The 24175-nt window shown below is 37.6% G+C and overlaps 1 protein-coding gene across 4 annotated transcripts; it reads right to left on the bottom strand.

The window, feature by feature from the left end:
• Positions 1 to 916: 916 nt before the first annotated feature.
• MSMO1 (methylsterol monooxygenase 1) lies at positions 917 to 23845 on the bottom strand. 4 transcript variants are annotated; one of them, XM_059923970.1, is made up of 6 exons: positions 23777 to 23841; positions 18172 to 18457; positions 12646 to 12794; positions 11577 to 11703; positions 9776 to 9930; positions 917 to 1887 (listed from the first exon to the last, which is right to left on the bottom strand). In XM_059923970.1, the coding sequence occupies exons 2-6, from the start codon at positions 18424 to 18426 to the stop codon at positions 1692 to 1694; spliced, it is 882 nt and encodes a 293-aa protein (XP_059779953.1). In that variant the 5' UTR covers positions 18427 to 18457; positions 23777 to 23841; the 3' UTR covers positions 917 to 1691. The 4 variants fall into 4 exon arrangements, with proteins under 4 accessions (XP_059779953.1, XP_059779952.1, XP_059779954.1 ...); XM_059923969.1 differs by lacking the exon at positions 23777 to 23841 and adding an exon at positions 23704 to 23760; XM_059923971.1 differs by lacking the exon at positions 23777 to 23841 and adding an exon at positions 23624 to 23646.
• Between the last annotated feature and the right edge of the window lie 330 nt (positions 23846 to 24175).

Below are 24175 nucleotides of genomic sequence, written 5' to 3' on the forward strand. Positions count from 1 at the left end.
ACAATTCCCACAAATATAAATGGAAAAAAAATGGCATCTACGTCAGAGCGATAAGTGAGACCATGCACAATTCAGGGTGTACTGTCAGTGCTCAGTAAAAGGTAACTAAGTATGAAAGAAAATTAGAATGTACCAAGTTGTTTAAAAATGTTTAGCACCATTTTCAACAGTAGGTGTCGCTCTCTCCCTAAGTGCTGGAAGGAGTTGCCTTCTACTGTTAGTTCAGACACCTGTGTGTTCCAGTATTAGGGAATGAAAGCAGACGATAAAAGAATTCCCTTAGATACCTTACAACTAAACAGCACAGTTTTAGGTAGAGCCCCCAAATTGCTGTTTGAGATTTAAGAGATTGATTAAATAGACACACACACACACACACACACACACACACACACACGGCAGTATGGGTTGGAAAGGGAGAATGAAAAAGGCCAGAGAACCAGGTACTAGTTAGAAAACATGGTCTAGCAAGTCTCAGCTGTAACTTTCTCAACTCTTATTTGAACCTCTTTACTGTATAAGTGTAAAAACAAACAAACAAAAAGAAACTTACCAGAAGATGGCTCCATATTTTAAAAAAATTACGATTTGGTACTACCGTATACAAAGTTAGAATTATCACCTTTTGATTTAAATTAGACTCTAGATACTTGAAATTAAACCAGCCCTAAAAAGTTTAGCTCCATTCTTCCATCTGTACATTTTCTGTGGAGAAAAGAGCTGCTTCGATATCCTCCATTTTATTAGGTCAATAGAATTTCCCACAATAGGTAGCCTGATAAATACATGTTGAAACTGCCAAAAGTTTAGCAAATGAAGCACTTAAAAAGATAAAAACTATTCCTTTTATGACAAAATTTAATAATTTAGTGATTTCTGTACTTTTCCTGATAAGAATAAAAGGTGACAAATGATGTTCAAAATTGGAAACCAGACAAAATCACATTTATTTCAATAGCTCCAAGTGCAAATACAGCAAGTCAGTACACAAAGTTTCAAGATACAGCTTTAAGTATAATGAAAATTTGATATACAAAAAAGAAAGGGTAAATAGCAGAAATAAAGCTCAATGTTTAAAAAATTCAAGTAACCTGAAAACCTTTAGACTAAAATAGTCTTTCATCAATTCAGAAATGCCTTAGTTTATAGATAAGAGTAGTACATTGCAGTCAAAAAGGACTTCTCAAAGAAAGAGAATCACCCCAAACTGGTCAGCTGCAGATACGAGTAGAAATTCCCAGTGCTGGCTATTTCAGAGTTAGCATTCACTCACACTATACAGATTGGTGTGGTTCAACCCATGGCATTTGATCTTTAAGCAAATTCCAAAATAGTGTTTAAAGTTCAGTACTACTAAGAGTTCTTGAAATGGCCACTATATATTTAAAAGGTTTGAAGACCAATTTCAGGTTCAGGCCTATGGTACAACTTGGGGAAAAGACATACATTAATAGTCCTTCCATTACTTCAATCCTTTTTGTAAGGTTAGCAACATGGCCTTTAAAACTTCCTCAGGGAAACTGTAGTTAAACATAGAAAAGTTCCCACTAGGAAGATAATTAAAAGGTGTTAATGTTCTTTTTATCACTTAGCAACCAAGACACATGTTTATTTCCACTCCCCAGAAGCAATGTTAGCTACTAGCTTCAATTCAGGAAATGTGTATCTGCAGGAAGGTTTATGTGAGATGCTTATTCAGTCTTTTTCTCAACCTTCTTCATTTTCTCAACGTAGGCAGTAAATTGAGAGTCTGTTCCAAAAAGTCTATCCCACCATGTAAATGTCGAAGCATAGTTTCCAATGAAGTTCATGTGGTGGAAATCATGATGCCGAGAACCAGCATAGAAAGGAATAAGATTTAAAGGGTTGAGAGGAATGTCATAACCACTGAAATAAAAATGATAAAGAGTATTAAGAAAGTAAATACACCTTAAATAATCGACATTTTCATTGATAGTAATATGCTTGTTAACCATTCAAATAACATTCCACTTTACCTAAGTCACTTATTCCTGACATGTTTACAAAAGACAAAAACTCACAGCAAATGGTGCATATTCTAGAAAACACTTTAAGAAATTAAAGAAAAACTTGAACAATTAATAGACATTAATATTATACATCAGGGGATGAAAGAGGGGTTATAGTAATGAATCTTTAGACATAGATTTTCATGCCTTTTTTTTTTCTTGTTTTAGAGGACTTTCTCACCATAGTTTGTAACATCCATAATACTACATATTTTTTTTAGGAAAAGTTATATGAAATTAGTACCAAGCATTACAAAGGTTAAACCTGAGGATTACTGTTTTGCAACTTCTTTTAGAGTACCCACCTTTATTTCTAACTACAAGTCTAAAATCTGATTATCTACAATTATACCAGTCTGAATCACCCCAATCCTTCCCTCCCTTGAGGAGTCTGAAGGGGGAAGGAAGGAGAAAAGAGCAATGGAAGGAAAGATTGAAGGAGACACCATCTACCACTTTTCTGCCTAAGACTAGAAGCATTAATTTTGCTACTTTAGTGATTCAGAAACAATTCCTAGAATTTCATATTCTGCTTGCACAGATGAAAATTCCCAAATAAAAATGCAATAAATATATAATCATTTTTAAATGATGAAAAATTAGGATATTGGGAATTTGAAAAGGCATTTAATAGAAATAATTTACCAAAAAATGCCTTCCAATCAACAGAAAGGAAGCATGTGAAATATGAACATATCACAAGCAGTTTTCATCAGTGCTGGGCAGTGGAGTACACAAATGTTTTATTCAGTGAATCCATTCAGTGGATGTTTCAATATTTTTTTCAAGTAAGAGTTAGGTTTAGGTTCATTACAGAAGGATAAAGTAATTGCTGCTCCTGAATTACAGTATTTAACCAAATTTTTAAGAAAACAACAAGAGTATTTTCATTTGAACAATGTTTCAGGAAGACTCTGCAAGGCATGAAATCCAAAAGCCATTAAAAAAAAAACTGAGAGATTTTACTACATAAAAATTTAAAACTTCAGAACTGCAAAAGAACCATCAAGAGTTAAAATTCAAATGACAGATGGAGAGAAAATATTTACAACATATGTAAACAAAGCTTACACATGAACCAATAGGTTATAAAACGTATAGCCTTAACAGAAAAACTGGCAAATGATATAAACTGGTAATTCAAAGAAAAAATTACTGTTGGTCAACAAGCACAAAGACAGGTGGCGTAGAAGGACGTGTGCTCACCCCCTCTTGCAAGAGCACTGTAATCACAACTAACTGCTGAACAATCATTGACAGGAAGACACTGGAACTCACCAAAAAAGATACCCCACATCCAAAGACAAAGGAGAAGCCGCAATGAGACGGTAGGAGGGGCGCAATCACAATAAAATCAGAACCCATAACCGCTGGGTGGGTGACTCACAAACTGGAGAACAATTATACCACAGAAGTCCACCCATTGGAGTGAAGGTTCTGAGCCCCACATCAGGCTTCCCAACCTGGGGGTCCAGCGATGGGAGGAGGAAGTCCCAGATTCAGACTTTGAAGGCTAGTGAGATTTGATTGTGGGACTTCGACTGAACTGTAGGAAACAGAGACTCCACTCTTGGAAGACACACACAAAGTAGTGTGTGCATCAGGACCCAGGGGGAAGGAGCACTGACCCCATAGGAGACTGAACTAGCTGTACCTGCTGATGTTGGAGGGTCTCCTGCAGAGGCGGGGGGTGGCTGTGGCTCACTGCGGGGACAGGGACATGGACAGCAGAAGTTCTGGGAAGTACTCCTTGGTGTGAGCCCTCCCAGAGTCCGCCATTACCCACACCAAAGAGCCTCTAGGCTCCAGTGTTGCCTCAGGCCAAACAACCAACAGGCAGGGAACTCAGCCCCACCCATCATCAGACAAATGGATTAAAGTTTTAGTGAGCTCTGCCCACGAGAGCAACACCCACCTCTACCCACCACCAGTCCCTCCCATCAGGAATCTTGCACAAGCCTCTTAGATAGCCTCATCCACCAGAGGGCAGACAGCAGAAGCAAGAAAAACTACTATCCTGCAGCCTGTGGGACGAAAACCACATTCACAGAAAGACAGACAAAATGAAAAGGCAGAAGACTATGTACCAGATGAAGGGAACAAGATAAAACCCCAGAAAAACAACTAAATGAAGTGGCGATAGGCAACCTTCCAGAAAAAGAATTCAGAATAATGATAGTGAAGATGATCCAGGACCTCAGAAAAAGAATGGAGGCAAAGATCGAGAAGAGGCAAGAAATGTTTAACCAAGACCTAGAAGAATAAAAGAACAAACAGAGATGAATACTACAATAACTGAAATGAAAAATACACGAGAAGGAATCAACAGCAGAATAACTGAGGCAGAAGAATGGATAAGTGACCTGGAAGATAGAATGGTGGAATTCACTGCCACAAAACAGAATAAAGACCAAAAAGAAATGAGGACAGCCTAAGAGACCTCTGGGACAATCTTAAATGCACCAACATTTGAGTTATAGGGGTCCCAGAAGGAGAAGAGAGAGAGAAAGGACTCAAGAAGATATCTGAAGAGACTACAGTCGAAAACTTCCCTAACATGGGAAAGGAAAGAGCCACCCAAGTCCAGGAAGCGCAGAGAGTCCCAGGCAGGATAAACCCAAGGAGAAACAGGCTGAGACACACAGTAATCAAACAGGCAAAAATTAAAGACAAAGAAAAATTATTAAAAGCAACAAGGGAAAAACTACAAATAACATACAAGGGAACCCCCATAAGGTTAACAGCTGATTTCTCAGCCAAAACTCTATAAGCCAGAAGGGAGTGGCACGATATAGTTAAAGTGATGAAGGGGAAGAGCCTACATCCAAGGTTACTCTACCCGGCAAGGATCTCGTTCAGATTCGACAGAGAAATCAAAAGCTTTACAGACAAGCAAAAGCTAAGAGAATTCAGCACCACCAAACCAGCTCTACAACAAATGCTAAAGGAACTTCTCTAAGTGGGAAACACAAGAGAAGAAAAGGACCTACAAAAACAACCCCCAAACAATTAAGAAAATGGTCATAGGAGCATAAATATCGATAATTACCTTAAATGTGAACGGATTAAATGCTCCAACCAAAAGACACAAGCTTGCTGAATGGATACAAAAACAAGACCCATATATATGCTGTCTACAAGAGACCCCCTTCAGACCTAGGGACACATACAGACTGAAAGTGAGGGGATGGAAAAAGATATTCCATGCAAATGGAAATCATAAGAAAGCTGGAGTAGCAATACTCATATCAGATAAAGTAGACTTTAAAATAAAGAATGCTATGAGAGACAAGGAAGGACACTACGTAATGATCAAGGGATCAATCCAAGAAGAAGATATAACAATTATAAATATATAAGCATCCCACATAGGAGCACCTCAATACATAAGGCAAATGTTAACAGCTATAAAAGAGGAAATCGACAGTAACGCAATAATGGTGGGGGACTTTAACACCTCATTTACATCAATGGACAGATGATCCAGACAGAAAATTAATAAGGAAGCAGAAGCTTTAAAATGACACAACAGACCAGATAGATTTAAATGAAATTTATAGGACATTCCACCTGAAAAGAGCAGATTACACTTTCTTCAAGTGCACACGAAACATTCTCCAAGATAGATCACATCTTGGGTCACAAATCAAGCCTCAGTAAATTTAAGAAAACCGAAATCATATCAAGCATGTTTTCTGACGACAATGCTATGAGATTAGAAATCAATTACAAGGAAAACAATGTAAAAAACACAAACACATGGAGGCTAAACAATACGTTACTAAATAACCAAGAGAACACTGAAGAAATCAAAGAGGAAATCAAAAAATACCTAGAAACAAATGACAATGAAAACACGACCACCCAAAACCTATGGGATACAGCAAAAGCTGTTCTAAGAGGGAAGTTGATAGCTATACAATCCTACCTCAAGAAACAAGAAAAATCTCAAACAAACAATCTAACCTTACACCTAAAGGAACTAGAGAAACAAGAACAAACAAAACCCATAGTTAGTAGAAGGAAAGAAATCATAAAGATCAGAGCAGAAATAAATGAAATAGAAACAGAGAAAACAATAGCAAAGATCAATAAAACTAAAAGCTGGTTCTTTGAGAACATGAACAAAATTGATAAACCTTTAGCCAGACTCATCAAGAAAAAGAGGGAGAGGACTAAAATCAATAAGAATAGAAATGAAAACAGAGAAGTTACAACAGACACTGCAGAAGTACAAAGCATCACAAGAGACTACTACAAGCAACTCTATGCCAATAAAATGGACAACCTGCAAGAAATGGAAAAATTCTTAGAAAGGTAAAACCTTCCAAGAATGAACCTGGAAGAAATAGAAAATATGAACAGGCTAATCACAAGTAATGAAATTGAAACTGTGATTAAAAATTTTCCAACAAACAAAAGTCCAGGACCAGATGGCTTCACAGGTGAATTCTATCAAACATTTAGAGAAGAGCTAACACACATCCTTCTCAAACCCTTCCAAAAAATTGCAGAGGAAGGAACACTCCCAAACTCATTCTATGAGGCCACCATCACCCAGATACCAAAACCAGACAAAGACACTACAAAAAAAGAAAATTACAGACCAATATCACTGATGAATATAGATGCAAATATCAACAAAATACTAGCAAACAGAATCCAACAACACTTTAAAAGGATCATACATAAGGCAAATGTTAACAGCTATAAAAGAGGAAATCGACAGTAATGCAATAATAGTGGGGGACTTTAACACCTCATTTACAGCAATGGACAGATCAAAGGATAAAATCCTTTTATCCTGGGATAAAAGGATTCATCCCAGGGATGCAAGGATTCTTCAATATACATAAATGAATCAATGTGATACACCATATTAACAAATTGAAGAATAAATACCATATGATCATCTCAAGAGATGCAGAAAAAGCTTTTGACAAAAATTCAACATCCATTTATGATAAAAGCTCTCCAGAAAGTGGGCACAGAGGGAACCTACCTCAACATAATAAAGGCCATATATGACAAACCCACAGCAAACACCATTCTCAATGGTGAAAAACTGAAAGCATTTCCTCTAAGATCAGGAACAAGACAAGGATGTCCACTCTCACCACTATTATTCAACATAGCTTTGGAAGTCCTAGCTATGGCAATCAGAGAAGAAAAAGAAATAAAAGGAATACAAATTGCAAAAGAGAAGTAAAACTGTCACTGTTCGCAGATGACATGATACTATGCACAGATAATCCTAAAGATGTCACCAGAAAACTACTAGAGCTAATCAATGAATTTGGTAAAGTCCCAGGATACAAAATTAATGCACAGAAATCTCTTACATTCCTATACACTAACAACGAAAGATCAGAAAGAGAAATTAAGGAAACAATCCCATTCACCATTGCACCAAAAAGAATAAAATACCTAGGAATAAACCTACCTAAGGAGGTAAAAGACCTGTACTCAGAAAACCATAAAACACTGATGAAAGAAATCAATGATGACACAGATGGAGAGATATACCATGTTCTTGGATTAGAAGAATCAATATTGTGAAAATGACTATACTACCCAAAGCAATCTACAGATTCAGTGCAATCCCTATCAAATTAACAATGGCATTTTTTATAGAACTAGAACAAAAAATCCTAAAATTTGTATGGAGACACAAAAGACCCCGAATTGCCAAAGCATCCTGAAGGGAGAAAACAGATCTGGGGGAATCAGACTCCCTGACTTCAGTCCATACTACAAAGCTACAGTAGTCAAGACAATATGGTACTGGCACAAAAACAGACATATAGATCAATGGAACAGGATAGAAAGCCCAGAGATAAACCCACGCACCTATGGTCAACTAATCTATGACAAAGGAGGCAAGGATATACAATGGAGAAAAGACAGTCTCTTCAATAAGTGGTGCTGGGAAAACTGGACAACTACATGTAAAAGAATGAAATTAGAACACTCCCCAACAACAATACACAAAAATAAACTCAATATGGATTAAAGACCTAAACGTTAAGACAGGACACTATAAAACTCTCAGAGGAAAACATAGGAAGAACACTCTTTGACATAAATCACAGCAAGGTCTTTTTTGATCCACCTCCTAGAGTAATGGAAATAAAAACAAAAATAAACAAATGGGGCCTAATGAAACTTCAAAGCTTTTGCACAGCAAAGGAAACTATAAGCAAGACGAAAAGACAACCCTCAGAATGGGAGAAAATATTTGCAAACAAATCAATGGACAAAGGATTAATCTCCAAAATATATAAACAGCTCATGCAGCTCAATATTAAAAAAAACAATCAACCCAATCCAAAAACTACAATGAGGTATCACCTCACACCAGTTAGAATGGGCATCATCAGAAAATCTACAAACAACAAATGCTGGAGAGGATGTGGAGAAAAGGGAACCCTCTTGCACTGTTGGTGGGAATGTAAACTGATACAGCCACTATGGAGAACCGTATGGAGGTTCCTTAAGAAACTAAAAACAGAACTACCATATGACCCAGCAATCCCACTACTGGGTACATACCCAGAGAAAACCATAATTCAAAAAGACACATGCACCCCAATGTTCATTGCAGCACTGTTTACAATAGCCAGGTCATGGAAACAACCTAAATGCCCATCGACAGACGAATGGATAAAGAAGATGTGGCACATATATACAATGGAATATTACTCAGCCATAAAAAGGAATGCAATTGGGTCCTTTGCCGAGACGTGGATGGACTTAGAGACTGTCATACAGAGTGAAGTAAGTCAGAAAGAGAAAAACAAACATTGTATATTAACGCATATATGTGGAATCTAGAAAAATGGTACAGATGAACCAGGTCTGCAAGGCAGAAATAGAGACACAGATGTAGAGAACAAACGTAGACACCAAGCAGGCGGGGTGGGGGTGGTGGTGGGATCAATCGGCAGATGGGGAAAAAAAAAAAAACCCAGCACAAAGACAGCCATGCAGCCTCACCAGCCCCTGGGGAATGCAGTGCATAACCCTGAAGGCTCTCTGCCCTCCTACTGACCAAGATTAACTAGACTGTAATGTCCAGGTTGCAAAAGGTGTTGGGCGCAAGGAAAGCATTCTTACAGGTTCCTGCTGGGCGTGTAGAGAGGGGCCCTTTTGGAGGGCAGTTCTGCAGCACTTATCAAAATTTTATTTCATTTTCTCAAATGATACATGAATATACTCTCACCATAAAAACGACAACAGCCATAGATAGGAATGTAAAAAAAACCAAAAATTATTATTTGAACTTTTATCCAATGATTATGTTCTCCTGTTTATTAAAAATAGCAACATTAACAAGGTTAACTTCTCCTATTACTCTACTTAGGAAAAAAGATAACCTATGACAATGATTACGGTGCATGAAATGGGTGAAGGTGGTCAAAAGGCATGAACTTCCAGTTATAAGATGAATAAGTCTTGGACATGTAATGTACAGCATGGAGGCTGAAATCAACAATTCTGTGAATCTGAAAGTTGCTAAGAGAGTAGATCTTAAGAGTTCTCAAATTTGTCACTCTGTGTAGAGATGAACAGTGTGGTTAGCATTTTGTAATACATACATATATCAAACCATTATGTTGCACACCTAAAACACAATGTTACATGTCAGTTACATTTCAATTTAAAAAAAAAAAACAGAAATAATCTATGACCATGAAAAAAGGATATTTTATGATACTTTTACCTGAACAGAAACCATAGCTTACCTATGGACATCAACAGTTTCTATCAAACGAATGGTTACCCAGGCCCAAAGAAGAATAACATGATCACACAAAAGCATGATTCCAATGAAAAATCCAGTTCCAAGAATTAAGGTTTCCAGAGGATGTGCATATTCAGCTTCCATTCCAAATGGAGCCTAAAATAAGTAAGAATTGCTTAATATATTGTGATGGTTAATTTTATGTGTCAACTTATCTAGGCCATGGTGCCCAGCTGCTTGGTCAAACACCAGTCTAGATGCTGGTGTGAAGGTCTTTTTTAGATGTGATTAACAGTTAAGTCAGTAGACCATGAGTAAAGAAGAGGACCCTCCATAACCCAGGTAAGCTTCATCCAATCAGATGAAGGCCTTAAAAGCAAAGACTGAGGCTTCCCAAGAAAGAAGGAATTCTCAAGACTACAATACAGAAACCCTGCCTGGTTTCCAGCCTGCTGCCCTAAGGAATTGAGATCCAGGCCTGCAACATCAACTCTCACCTGCGTTTCCAACCTGTGAGCTGCCCTACAGATTTCAGATTCACCAGCCCCCACAAGTGCATGAGCCAGTTCCTTAAAATAAATCTGTGTGTGTGTGTGTATCTCCTATTGATTTTGTTTCTTTGGAGAACCCTGACTAATATATATATTCTAATTTATTTATGTATATCATTTTATGAAATTATATCCCTTCTATATGTTATGATAGATAGTACAGGCATCCCTAGGTATCCCAGGGGGATTGGTTCCAGGACTCCCGTGGATACCAAACTCCAAGGATGCTCAAGTCCCTTATATAAAATGGTGCAATATTTGCATATAACCTATGCACATCCTCCCATATACTTTAAATCATCTATAGATTATTTATAATACCTAATACAATGTAAATGCTGTGTAACTGTTGTAAATACAATTTAAACGTTATGTAAATAGTTGTCCACTCGAGGCAAATTCAAGTTTTGCCTTTCGGAACTTTCTGGAATTTTTTTCCCAAATATTTTCAATCCTCGGTTGGTTGAATTCATGAATTCAGAACCCATGGATACTGAGGATCAACTATATATCTAGCCATACATACATAAACATTAACAGTAATTCTCAATAAAAATGTTTTTTTGTTCTTACCAAACATTAAAAGTCTAGGGATGTCCTTAAAACAATCTATTTTAATAGCTGTCTTTGATGATTTGAGATAAAGGCATTAAACAACTGACTTGATTCTAATTTTGGTTTATGCACCTGAATTTGTTCTGCCAAGAAAGGGATGTTTGGTTTATCATATCATGTAATTAGGATCAATGCAGAACATACCAAAATAACAAATTTGACAAAGCTAACATCAAAGCAGTTCTGATAAAAATCACTGTTTTGTGGGAAGGAGTTAGCAATGATGTGGAAACGTGTTAAAACTAACTTGGAAATTGTTTTAGGAATTTAACGATTCAAGGTTTGTTGTTTTGGGGTCCCACTTAAATGACCTTAACAGCACTAGAGGCCTCTATCAAACTGCCAGGTACCCAACTGTGTGAGGATAGCGCTCTGGACCCAAAGACAAAAATGAACGATTTCACGTAACATTTTTCTTTCAGGTCTCAATTTACCATGAAATTAAGATATTAAAGAAAATCTGTAGAACTCCCTTTGTGTTTAGGTGTGTGTGTATTATATTCTTAACAATCATGCCAAAGGAAAAAGAAATAAAAACATCACTGACAATTTTTTTTAGAAGTCCAAGAGATTTTTTTTTTAAATGACATTTTTGCCTCTAGTAGGAAAAATGTATTAAATATAGTTCTAACATACCTGAAACTCATGATGAATTTTATGAATATGCTTATATATTCTTTTGTGGTGTAAGAGCCTATGCAGGAAATAGTGCCAGGTATCCTCAATCACTGCACAGCCAAAGCATCTTGCCAAAAGCATGTACCTTTAAGATGAAAATACTGCAATGAGGATTAAATAACTTTTACTTAAACAATCTAGACTTTTACCTGGGATCACTGCTGGAGACACTGCATAAAACCAAATACCAGCTTGACCTAACTGGTTATATTGATCAACAAATTCTCAAAACGATATATATAGATGCAAGCTAGCTATATGATACCACCTGAAGAAGGGTTAAAGAATATGACCACCATACCAATTCTAATTCGCTTAAAAAAAAGTCACAAGTATAAAATCAGAGTTAAGAAACAAAACTCAAAACTTCTAGGAAAAGAGTAACATTGATAAAGGACTTGAATTAAGATTAATAATAGTAAAATCATTGTTTTTTTCCTGACAAAGAGAAGCACATAAGTGCAATGGGCAAAATATATTTTATATACATATGAACACATACACAGAAATTCTTTTGTATGTTGAATATACAGTAATAGGAAAAGCACATATCTATATACTGTACATCTGTGTTCAGGTTAAGTCAGAACAGACAGTTGAATACAAATATTATTTGAACACAAATATTTATGCTCAGATAATATATATTTGTGTCTGTATAGACACAATTTTTATAAACTTCACAAACTATTCTCTCATTTTTTTCTTTCATTTTAGACTTAAAATGCAATAAATTTTTTCTTGGCATAAGCATGTGTACCTGTATACAATCATATAAAGGATGCTATGGAAACTTCTGATGCAAGAAACTCACCTTCCAATAAAAATATTACACTAAAATATAGAAACATATAAAAATGGGAACATTTTAAGTTTCTGCTACGGTTTACTTTTCTACATTTTATTTATTTCCAAAGTTTAGAAGAAACAAACATTAACCAAATGAAGAAAGAAAATAACATTAAGGATATTTTAATTGAATGATAAACCATGACTGAGTATAAAAAGCAAATCTTCATCTACATACCATCTTGGCATTGTTTCCCAATCATAAGGAATATTGAAATACTCTGTAAAATAATAGGTTCCACAAATCAAAGGAAGCTGGATACAAAAGTGATTAAAGAGAAGTACTTTAAAACATTTCCATTGATTTTCCCACGTTTCTGGTTTATCCTATGGAGAAAAAAATCAAAATATTTAGTATTAGCCTCTGCTATCAGGAGTTTCACCTGAAAACTAGAAGTAAATTCCTAGCGTTTTCTCTAATGTTTATATGGAGACTTAAGTTTATGTTATTTAATTAATCCTATGTTACGTGAATTCTATATTATAATTGCTGTGTTACAGTAACTAAGGTCCAGGAACCACAACACACACACACACACACACACAAGCACCCGCTTCTAAAACCTTGACAACTATCGATATTATCACTACTTTAAATAAGTGAAGAAATTGTCAATAGACAAACCCAGGCATAATGGTCCCGATGATCTCTACAAACCAAAGGAGCACTACAAAATGAATAACTCTTGTCTTTGCTGCCCACAGATCATTTACTTCTTTTATCAGGAATGCCAGAGAGGAAGAAATGTGTTATGCTAAGATCACAGTTGGGTTCTCCCAATTGCTGAGGCAGCTGCACACATAGCATTGGAAGCCTTATTACACAGGTAAATCAACACTGCCAGCCATTCAGCGGTTTTCATTCCCAGAAATAAGTGCATTTTTGTTCTTAAACATTGACAGAATTAGAAACTCTCTGAGCTGGAAGAACTTAGAAAACAAATGTGTCCAGTGGTTCCCAAAGAATGGAGAGCTACTACCCACATGAAGTTCACAGATTAAAGTCAAAATGAGGAAGTGAGATTAATGTAGTGAAACGTTCACAAAACCTCATGAGGATTATCGACTTGCTTAGCAAGCCATACAGAAAAATCTAAAATATATTCAATTTAAAGGGGTGTACTTAGTTAAAAAGTGCTTTTGGTTTTACAAAAAGATGGTGATAATAAATAGTTATTGCTTTGTTTTAAATGTCCTTACCTAAAAATTCAGAAACCTACCAATGCAAGTTTTTTAACTTAACCATAATATCCCAAGGATGAAACCACTGACCTAAGCAGAGGCCCGGAGGTCAACCTCCCTGCCGAGGATCAGACAGACAGTTATTAGCAGAACTTGGACTAACTAAAATCTAGGGTTCCAGTGTTGTTCTTGAAATTCTTTGGGAGAGTTACCTTCCCTGACAAAAAAGAAACAGCATTCAACTGGTAATCAGTCTGGAGAGCTGGCTCTAACCTCAGGGCCTCTGTGAAGCTCACATCTCAGTCTGCTCAACAATAAAATGAGGGAATTAGGCAAGATAATTTATAATTGTCTATTTCTACTCTGAGCATGATTTGACCCCGCTCCTCCAAACTTCCAGTCTGTGATTGGGGACAAAATAAATGGAAGATTCTGGCTTGGGCCGGCAAAGGCACTCTTTTTCCCATAGAACTATGTTTAACTGACTTGTGATATCCTGGCTAGACTCTAACACTGATGTAGCTGCAGAAATTAACACAAAAATGAATCAACTGTAACTAAAAAATCATATGCTTTACTGTTTACCAGGCCCACACTTCAGAAAGAATGTTTTTAGTGTATAAATCCTTGAGGAAAATTCCTAGAGAATTATCAAGATGTAAGACTTAAAAAAATCCTGCAAGATCTACTTCATTACTCTCATTCCTGTGAATATTCTCCCCACTAGCAAGCATGTACATTAGCTGTCTATTCTGTTTCAAAGCAGAGTCTTCAGTGTTAGCTCCACCAGCAACTTTTTCCTGTACCCTCACTGTTTCAGGGTATCTGCCTTTAAAATGTGTAAACCTGTATACACTGATTTTTTGGCTTGTTTTTAAACCCCCTGATATTGTGAAAACTTGTACTGATTATATTCACAACTAATTTTAGTATCAAAAAATCTCAAAGCAGGGACCTTAATGGTTGTGAAACTCAAGGAAGACATGCTAAGTACAGACTTGAAGGCTTTTGATCTCTGTTTATCAGTAACTAGTTGTAAACTAGATTACTTCTTGTCCTTTCTTTTGCCACATTTTATTCTAAAGTTTTCATAAAACCTTGAATGAAACAGGTCTTTCTCTCTCTGAAAAAGTTACCACCTCTGACCAGTGAGTCAACTGTAGAGGGCAGAAGACAGACAGGGATACTTTGGCCTGGACAGCCATACAACAAATCAGCCCCATAAATAAACCAACGGGTGACCCGTGGGAGCCAGAATTCCAAACATGCATGAGAACTTAGACATCCAAACTCAATTCTGCCTTTCAAAGCAGGCCTTTTTATAAGACGTATTCTGGAAATGTTGTGCCCTTTATTTACGGTAACAGGATACTCTCCTTTAGGCCACAGCCCTTTTTATAAGACGTATTCTGGAAATGTTGTGCCCTTTATTTACGGTAACAGGATACTCTCCTTTAGGCCACAGCCCTTTTAATTCCTTCTCCCTTTACCCTTTGTTCTTCCCTCCTTTGGCTTGGAGTCCAAGGCAGCTGACCCTCTGCACTATCCCCAGAGAGAATCAATGTTAGTACTTGCTTAAAGTGAGACTCACTGGGAGAGGCTACAAAGAGAAGAGACTGGTCAGAGAGGATGTGTGCACTGACTGCCACCCGACATGGACTCAATGAGTACAAACCAGTCTCCTTAGGTGAACACTCCCAAGATGCCTGCTTTCCACCAAGACTGTGTGCCCTTGAGTTTGAGTTTGGCATGACTTTTTGAGAAAAGTTAACAGTAAGCATTAGAAACTATCGTGGGTTTACCAAGTGTCAATAAATCATTTCTTTCTCTAACAAGCTGGTGCAGATTCCTTCCTGGGAACTGTGTCAAACTCATTAGTCTACACATTACTAGAGTTCACTATTTTCCCTATGTTTAAAACTGAGAAGAGGCACTGCGTATATCTCAACACTTTGTCATGTATAGCAAGCTCTCAAGAAACATTTAGTACACTGAAGTGAATACCTAGAAGCTAGGAGCATCATCATTTTTGGGGGGATGACATGAATGCTGCAGAATTACCATGATATATTTAGGGTAAAAACAAAACCTTAACAGTCTTGATCAAAGTCTTAGCATATTAACATACATTTAAGAGTTGAGACATCATGGGCTGGAGTGAACTGCAAAATAATACTCATGAATCCCCATAACCTTCCCTTCCAGCTAATTTAAAAATTAAAATTTATGTATGATAAACCTCTCCATAAAGTGGGTACAGAAGGAACATATCTCAACATAATAAAGGCCACAGATGATAAGCCTACAGCTAACAACATACTCAATGGTGAAAAGCTGAAAACATTTCCTCTAAGGTAGGAACAAGACAAAGGTGACCACTTTTGCACTTTTATTCAACATAGTATTGGAAGTCCTAGCCACAGCAATCAGACAAGAAAAAGAAATAAAAGGAATCCAAATTGGAAAGGAAGAAGTAAAACTGCTACTGTTTGCAGATGACATGATACTATACTATACATAGAAAACCCTAAAGATGCCACCAGAAAACTACTGGAGCTCATCAATGAATCTGGTAAAGTTGCTGGATACAAAATTAATACACAGAACAGAAAACTGTAAGACACTGATCAAAGACACTGAAAACGACACAAATAGATGTAAAGATATAGTGTTCATGGATTGGAAGAATCAATATTGTTAAAATGACCACACTACCCAAGGCAATCTACAGATTCAATGCAATCCCTATCAAAACACCAGTGGCATTTTTCACAGAACTAGGACAAATAATTTTAAAATTTGTATGAACTACCATAAAACTCCTAGAAGAAAACATAGGCAGAATACTCTGCCTCTACAATTATTAAATTGTAATAATATTTTTTTGGATCTGCCTCCTAAAGCAAAGGAAACAAAAGCAAAAATAAACAAATGGGACCTCATTAAACTTAAAAGCTTTTCTGGACAGCAAAGGAAACCTTTGACAAAACAGACAATCTGCTGAATGGGAGAAAATATTTGCAAATGATACAACTGATTAGGGGTTAATATCCAAAATATACAAACAGCTCATACAATTCAACATCAAAAAAAAAACTGATTAAAAAATGGGCGTAATACCTGAACAGACATTTTTCCAAAGAAGACATACAGATGGCCAAAAGGCATATGAAAAGATGCTCAACACCACTAATCATCAAGGAAATGTAAATCAAAACCACAATGAGATTTCACCTCACACCTGTCAGAATGGTTATAATCAAAAAGACTACAAATAACAAATGCTGGCAAGGTTGTGAAGAAAAGGGAAACTTAGTACACAGTTGGTGCAAATCTAAATTGGTGCAACCACTGTGGAAGACAGTATGGAGGTTCCTCAAAACACTAAAAATAGAACTACCATATGATCTGGCAATTCCACTCCTGGGTATATATCTGAAAAAAATAAAAACACTAATTTGAAAACACCCACAACGTTCATAGCAGCATTCTTTACAATGGCCAAGATATGGAAGCAACATAAGTGTCCATTAACAGATGAATGGATGAAGAAGATGTGGCATATATACACAATGGAATACTACTCGGCCATAAAAAAGAATGAAATTTTGCCGTATGCAACAACATGGATGGATCTGCAAGGTATTATGCAAAGTGAAATAAGTCAGAGAAAGACAAATATGTATGTTATCACTTACATGTGGGAAAAAAACCCCCAAAATAAATGAACAAATATAACAAAACAGACTCACAGATATAGAGAACAAATTAGTGGTTACCAGCAGGGAGAGGAAAGGGGGAAGGAGCGAGACAGAGGTAGGGGATTAAGAGGTACAAGCTACTATGTATAGAATAGATAAGTAACAAGGATATATTGTATAGCATAGGGAATATAGTCAATATTTTATAAGAACTTTAAATGGAGTACAATGTATAAAAATTTTGAATCACAATGTTGTACATCTGAAACTAATATACTGCATATCAACTATATCTCAGTAAAAAATATTTTTTTAATTAAAACTTATAAACCCAAATTAGATAAACATCAATCTACTTAAGGCACAATTTAACAAATTATTCTTGAAACCTTAACAGTAAATGCTCTAGGGTTGTGCTGTCCAATATGGTAGCAACTAGAAATGTGGCTATTGAACATTTTAAATATAGCTAGTCTTAACTGAGATGGGCTGAAATTAGTGTAAAATATACACTGGATTTCAAAGACTTATTATAAGAATAAGAACATAACATATCCCATTAAAACTTTTAAATTTTGATTACTTACTGAAATGCAACAGTTGAGATTTATTGGATTAAATAAAATATATTGCTAACATTATTTTCCCTACTTCTTTTTACTTTTTAATGTATTCTACTAGAAAATTACACATGTGGCTTCATTATATGTCTATTGGACAGCCCTGATCTAGAGTCTATTTTGAGTTATAAAGTTATATTTACCTTAAAAATATTCAACAAGACTAATGACAATACTCCATTGCAAGTCCATCATACTCACCTTTTGAATTTTGTACTTTTTCATGTAAGGTATAAATTGAAACAAGAATCCAGGTAAACAGAACAAGAAATAAAGGACCTCATGAACTATGAGGGATCCCCATGTTGCAATCTGGAACTTTGTATAATTATTCAACATATAGTTCCAAGCATTTTTAAATGGTTCCTGCAGAGGATTCTCAGGTAAAAGTGAATCTACATATTCCACAGCCAAGGATGCTGAACTAAAGATGCTGATACTTTCATTTGTTGCCATTTTGCAAATCTCTGCAGACAGCCTTATAATTCTGCAAAAATAAGTAAATAAATAAGTAAATAAATAAATAAGCAAGCTAAACAATGAAATTCTAAGAAAACAGTTTTAAAAATGCTTCTGATTAATTTTTAAATTACTAGAGGAGTGCCAATCTCTCAGGTCCTAAACATGATTAAAAACCCCAGTCTACAGGATGTCATCACCACCTCCATTTGTGGTGTATGATTTAAAAGTCACATGTTAACTTTCAAGAGCAGAATCTAAAGAACTATAGTGGATAAGAAATTTCAAGCCATCTTTAGAGACTTTTCAGTGTGGTCTCCAGGAAAAACTTGTAATTTCAATGAGCAATAGTTGGGTCACTTAAAACTAAAAGAATCTATAAAGAAAAAGTCTGCCAAACATGACTGCATAAAAATTAAATACTTATAATGGGGAATAAAAAGACAATCATAAATAAAGTCAAAGATCAAATGACAAACTGGGAAAAATATTTCCAAAAATTATGACAAAGGGCTACAATGAGTGCTTTAGAAAAAGCCTAAAAACCCAACAGAAAAATGACAAAGACCATTCACGGAAGGTTCACAGAAAAATAAATACAAATGCTTACTAAGCAAATAAGCAGTTCAATTTGACTCAAATAGGAAATGCAGCCTAAAACAAAATCTTTAAGTTTCATAATGCCCAGTACCCAGTAACAATTTGGGGAAACAGGCACCATTGTATATTGTTGATGGGAGGATTAGTCTATAAAATTCACAGTATTTATTACAACTCAAAATGAATACACCTTTTGACCCAGCAATTTTCTCACTCAAGTGTACCAAGATGAGCACACTAAGACTGAAAGAAGCATTGCTCATAATAGCAAAAAGAAAGAGAAAAAAGTAAAACAAAATGTTAAGTCCGTCAACAAGAAATGAATTAAATAAATTCTATCAGGTCCTTCCAAAGACACACAGCCACAGAAATGGAGGAAGATCTACATGGTCTACATAGAAAGATGCCTAAGATACAGTGTTGTGAAACAGCAAGTTGTGGAATGTATAGCAAGAACCCCACTTATGTTTTTGTGAAAAGGTTATATACTTTATGCACTTTCATGCATATGTATATATGAGAGACACACACACAAACATAGAAGATGTACAGAAAATGCATATGTATACACGGTTGGGGGGGTTATGAAGAGGAGAAAGATTTTACTTTCCATTTTATACCTTCTTACAATTTTAATTTTTTTCATGAGCATGTTTTACTTATTTAATAAATAAGCTTAATAGGTCACCAAATCAAAAAATTTGGAAACTTATGAAGAATGTCACTTTCCTAAAAATGTTTACTGATGTCCCTAATTTATGAATTATGATGGGCCACTCTAAAAACAAATATATTAAGCCTAGGAAACTCTTAATAGTATTTAAAATGCCCCCTCCCCCCATAGACCTCTAATCATAGAGGATCGGGGAAGCTTAGCCAGCTTCCTCAGGACTCTGAATTCACTTTGCATCCTTATTCCTCTGTCTTACTCATTCTCAAGTGACTTACAGCACGGGGACTATTGTGCCACAGCCTGTGCTCACTCACCCTCTCCTCTAAGACTGTCTGGTCTTGTGTTCTTATCCTACCTCATCAAGAACTTGTCCATCACTTACTCTTTCTCATCTTTCCCTCTTCACTGAGTTCATCCCGTCAAGTTTAAAAACATACTCAAGTCTTCCTTTCTTGAGAAAAGTTTTCCTAACCTCTATCACCTCTCCCTCAAGCCACTGTTCCCTTTCTCTTTTTCTTTGGACCAACCAACTTCTGTCTTAAGGGAGAGATCAACATGCAGCCTCTGACTGGTTAATTCTCACACACACAACTCACTCAACTACAGCTGACCCTTCAATAACATAGGTTTGAACTGTGCAGGTCCACTTAGACTCAGATTTTTTAAAATAAATATATTGGAAAAATTTGGGGAGATTTGCAACAATTTGAAAAAATTCACAGATGAACCACATAGCCTAGAAATATCAAAAAAAATTAAGAAAAAGTTAGGTATGTCGTGAATGCATAAAATATATGTAAATAGTATTCTTACATAGGCATAAAGTGAGTGATATTTAATATAAAATTAATGTGTTACTGCAAACCAGCCTATTATCAGTGAAGTGGTTTTTTAAAAAAGTAACAATGTTTCCAATACTGTATTATGAATGACTAATACTATGCTATAAAACTTTATAATGATTCATTTATTAGTGTATAGGCTGAGCTACTGTAAAGCAATAGTATCGACTACACGAGGTGACCACAAAGCAATCATATTGCTGCTTCTTCATTATCAATGCGTGAATCCTTATACATGTAAATAAATATGAATTTCTTTTTCACATTTTCTTTCCATTTTTGATATCTGGTGTTAGTAATATTCATAACATCCACAGTGTTTTGTATCATATGAGACAATGTTGATGTAGGTTCTGACAGACCATTCACCTTGTAAAAAGACATAAACTTACGGTATCAATAAATACAGCACAGTACTGTAAATGTATTTTCTCTTCCTAATTTTTTAACGTTTTCTTTTCTCAGCTGTTTATGTTATTGGTAAGGCTTCGGTCAACAGTAGGCTATCAGTAGTTCAGTTCTGGAGGAGTCAAAAGTTATGTGTGGATTTTCAACAGCCCAGGGGTTTGGCGCCCCAATCCCCGAGTTGTTCAAGGGCCCACTGTACTTGCAGTCTAGGTCCCCATCCACACCAAAATGTCTTCAATATTCTAAATTACAAAATAAAAGTTGTTCCAATCCTCATTTTTCATGAGGTTGTTACCAAATCTGATGATGCTAAACCAACACCAGTTACTAGCTGTGTGACCTTGAGCAAGTTAAGTCACTTCTCTAAGCCTCAGTTTTATTATCTGCAGAATGTAGAGAATAACAATAGTAACTAGATGATGGGAATCTTTTCATGATGTACATGTATATCAAATCACCACAACATACACTTGAAATATCTTGCAATTTTATCTGTCAACTGTACCTCAAAAAAGCTGAAAAAATAAGGAATAACAATATAGTTCTTCTCATGAGTCCAAGAAATAATGCACATGAAGTACTTAACATAGAACCTGACACATGGTAGCTACAAGAAGCTAACAATTATTAAGGACTTTCTATAGGCCACTCACTGTTCTAAGAGTGTTACATGCTCTCTCTATATTAAAGACTTTAATCCTTACCACACCTTCAAGGCAGGCACTTTTATTATCCCCATTTACAAATGAAAAACTGAGGTTTAGAAAGATTAAGTAACTTTCCCAAATTACAAAAATGCTACGTGGGGGAGCCTGTGCTCGCATTCATTACGCTATACTGTGATCCGAAATAATAAAGTACATAAATATTATAGTAAGACGGGAATAATTCCCACAGTTTACCCAAGCCCCTTGAAAGAGTATTCCATATAGGCTGCCTTCATTTTCACATTTCCCATCCATTCTCCAGCAATTACAATCTGTTTCCTATTCTAATCAATGCACTGAATTTACTCTTACTAAGTAAAATCAGTAAGTCTCCTAGCTTCCAGATCCAACATTTTTTTGACTTTATTTTATCTGGCCAATCTGGAAGATTTGATACTTCTCACTTTGAAATGCCCACCTTTCTTGGTTCTTGGGATTCATATGTATTCACTCTGATTTAATGTGTGGTACTATGTGCAGCCACTGTGCTCCCTGCTGCCCTCACCCCTAACTTCAAAACATAAAATCTAGTGAGGAATACAAAGAAGTAACCAAACTGTCACAAAATCTGTGACGAGAACAATAAAGCGTTGGAAATATAGAACAGAGAGGCCCAGGGAAAGAGGCATCCTAGAGAAAGAGGCATCTAAACTCAAGTCTGGAGCATGGAGGGGAGGTGACTAGATTAAAAGAGAGTGAAGTCGGGTGGGATGGGGTTGGGGGGGATAGTTTTGAACAGAGGAAACATCAGTTCCAAAGACTCAACCAGGAGATGAGAAAGGATACAGCACTTTCTGATTTAGTTATGTCTGTGGTACAGCTTTTGGGAAAGGAAGGCTCAAGAATTGAGGTTGAATAGTTTCCCAGAGATGCTTTCTTTACTCCTTCCAACTAGTCTACATTACCTGGAGTGAGCTTATCTGTTCCTGTTGCGAGAATATGCTGATATCCACAATCTCTCTCTCTCTCTAGGCCTCTCTCCTAAACCCCAGGTTCTGATTATCCAAAAATCTACTGGCCATCTCCAACTTAGACAGTTCAGAGGCACGTCAAAGTAAACATGTCCAACATGTTCCACCACTGCCCCTTGCAGCACTACCCACACACTCCCTACCTCCTGTACCACGCAGTGAACCGGTGCCACCACCTACTTAGCCATCTGGGACAGAATGTTCCAGACCTCTATCTCTGCTGCCCGGGTTAAGTCTTCACACACTTACCCAACTGAGAGATAACTGCTTTAATTAACATTCAGGAGTTTACTCTCCAGACTCAAGGGAGGGAAATGGACACACTGTTGACAACTGAAGCAAAAAATAGGAATTCAAGAGGAAAGGGGAAGGGAAATAAAGAGTGGATTTTCTTTTCCTTTTTTCATCCTTGCACAACTGGATTGACTGGAGGCCTGCTACAGGCTCAGACAAAAGAAATGTAGTCGTTTGTGGATTCCCTTAGAAACCTTCAAGTTTAGCTGTCGGAGTGCTGCCAGCAGTGCCTGCCCTTCGCCGTGCCCGTATCGCGCCTCCAAGCGTGCCTTTCTTAAACCCTCCCTCCAGAACAGCAGACAGGGTTCACCCCTTCTCCAGACCCTTAGAGTTCCAGGGAGCGCCTCCCCACAGATAAAGACCTAGGCCTCTGCTCTCCTCCTCTCTCACCTTCTCGCCCCCACCCTCGGTATTCCTACAAGAAGGCCTCTGACCGTCCTCCGCTTGGGCCTCTCTGCCCACGAAACAGCGTCCCTTGCCGGTACGTCCTCTGCCCAACTCCCATTCATCCTTCAGTACCCTTCTCGTACGCTCTTCCCAGCCGCACGCCCCGCCGCGCACACAAACAGATCTTGCCCCCCTCCTTTTGTACAACTCTGGTCACACTGGCACCGTGGGCTGTGACCAATGTCCCGGACGGCTGAGGGCCGTGCCCGGTTCCGACACTGACTGAGGGATTTCACCCTTTTCCACCCGTACCCGCCGCCACGCCCTCCATCCCGGCCTCCATCCGCGGGCACCGACACTGACTGAGGGATTTCACCCTTTTCCACCCGTACCCGCCGCCACGCCCTCCATCCCGGCCTCCATCCGCGGGCACCGGCCGTACCCTCTTCCACCCCGGGCCCTCACCTGCACACCGCCGTATCTGCGGCCGTCTCCTCCCGAGCTTCGCTAGGCTCAGCCGCTCGGGCGGTTCCTCCCGCCGTTATTGGCTTGCGAGGGCCCCCGCCCCGCCTTCCGGGCGCTGTGATTGGTCTGCGCAGCTGCCGGCATCGTGTGACTCGCGCGAACGGAGCACTGGCGGCGCGGCCATTGGCTGCGAGGATGGAGTGAGGATCGTGAGAGCTGGGCGTCAGGCCAGTAGAGGCGCCGCGGCGCCTGGGGGCGGGAGCGCACAGCCAGGTAGGTGGGGCGGAGGTGAGGCAGTGAGGAGTCGCGCATCAACCTCGGTCCCGCTCCCAGGCGCCTGCGCGGTCGGGGAGGCAGTGATTCCGCTGGCTGTGAAGTGTTTTCGCGGCGCTGGGTTCA

The sequence above is a fragment of the Balaenoptera ricei genome, chromosome 5, assembly GCF_028023285.1.
Source record: "Balaenoptera ricei isolate mBalRic1 chromosome 5, mBalRic1.hap2, whole genome shotgun sequence".
Lineage (NCBI taxonomy): Eukaryota > Metazoa > Chordata > Mammalia > Artiodactyla > Balaenopteridae > Balaenoptera > Balaenoptera ricei.

Coding starts and splice junctions, on each gene's coding strand:
- MSMO1 (XM_059923970.1), bottom strand. CDS start 18,426: ATGGCAACAAATGAAAGTATCAGCATCTTTAGTTCAGCATCCTTGGCT. Junction 12,795..18,171: donor AAAAGTACAAAATTCAAAAG/GTGAGTATGATG, acceptor TTTTCTCCATAG/GATAAACCAGAAACGTGGGA. Junction 11,704..12,645: donor TGGGAAACAATGCCAAGATG/GTATGTAGATGA, acceptor TTCATCTTAAAG/GTACATGCTTTTGGCAAGAT.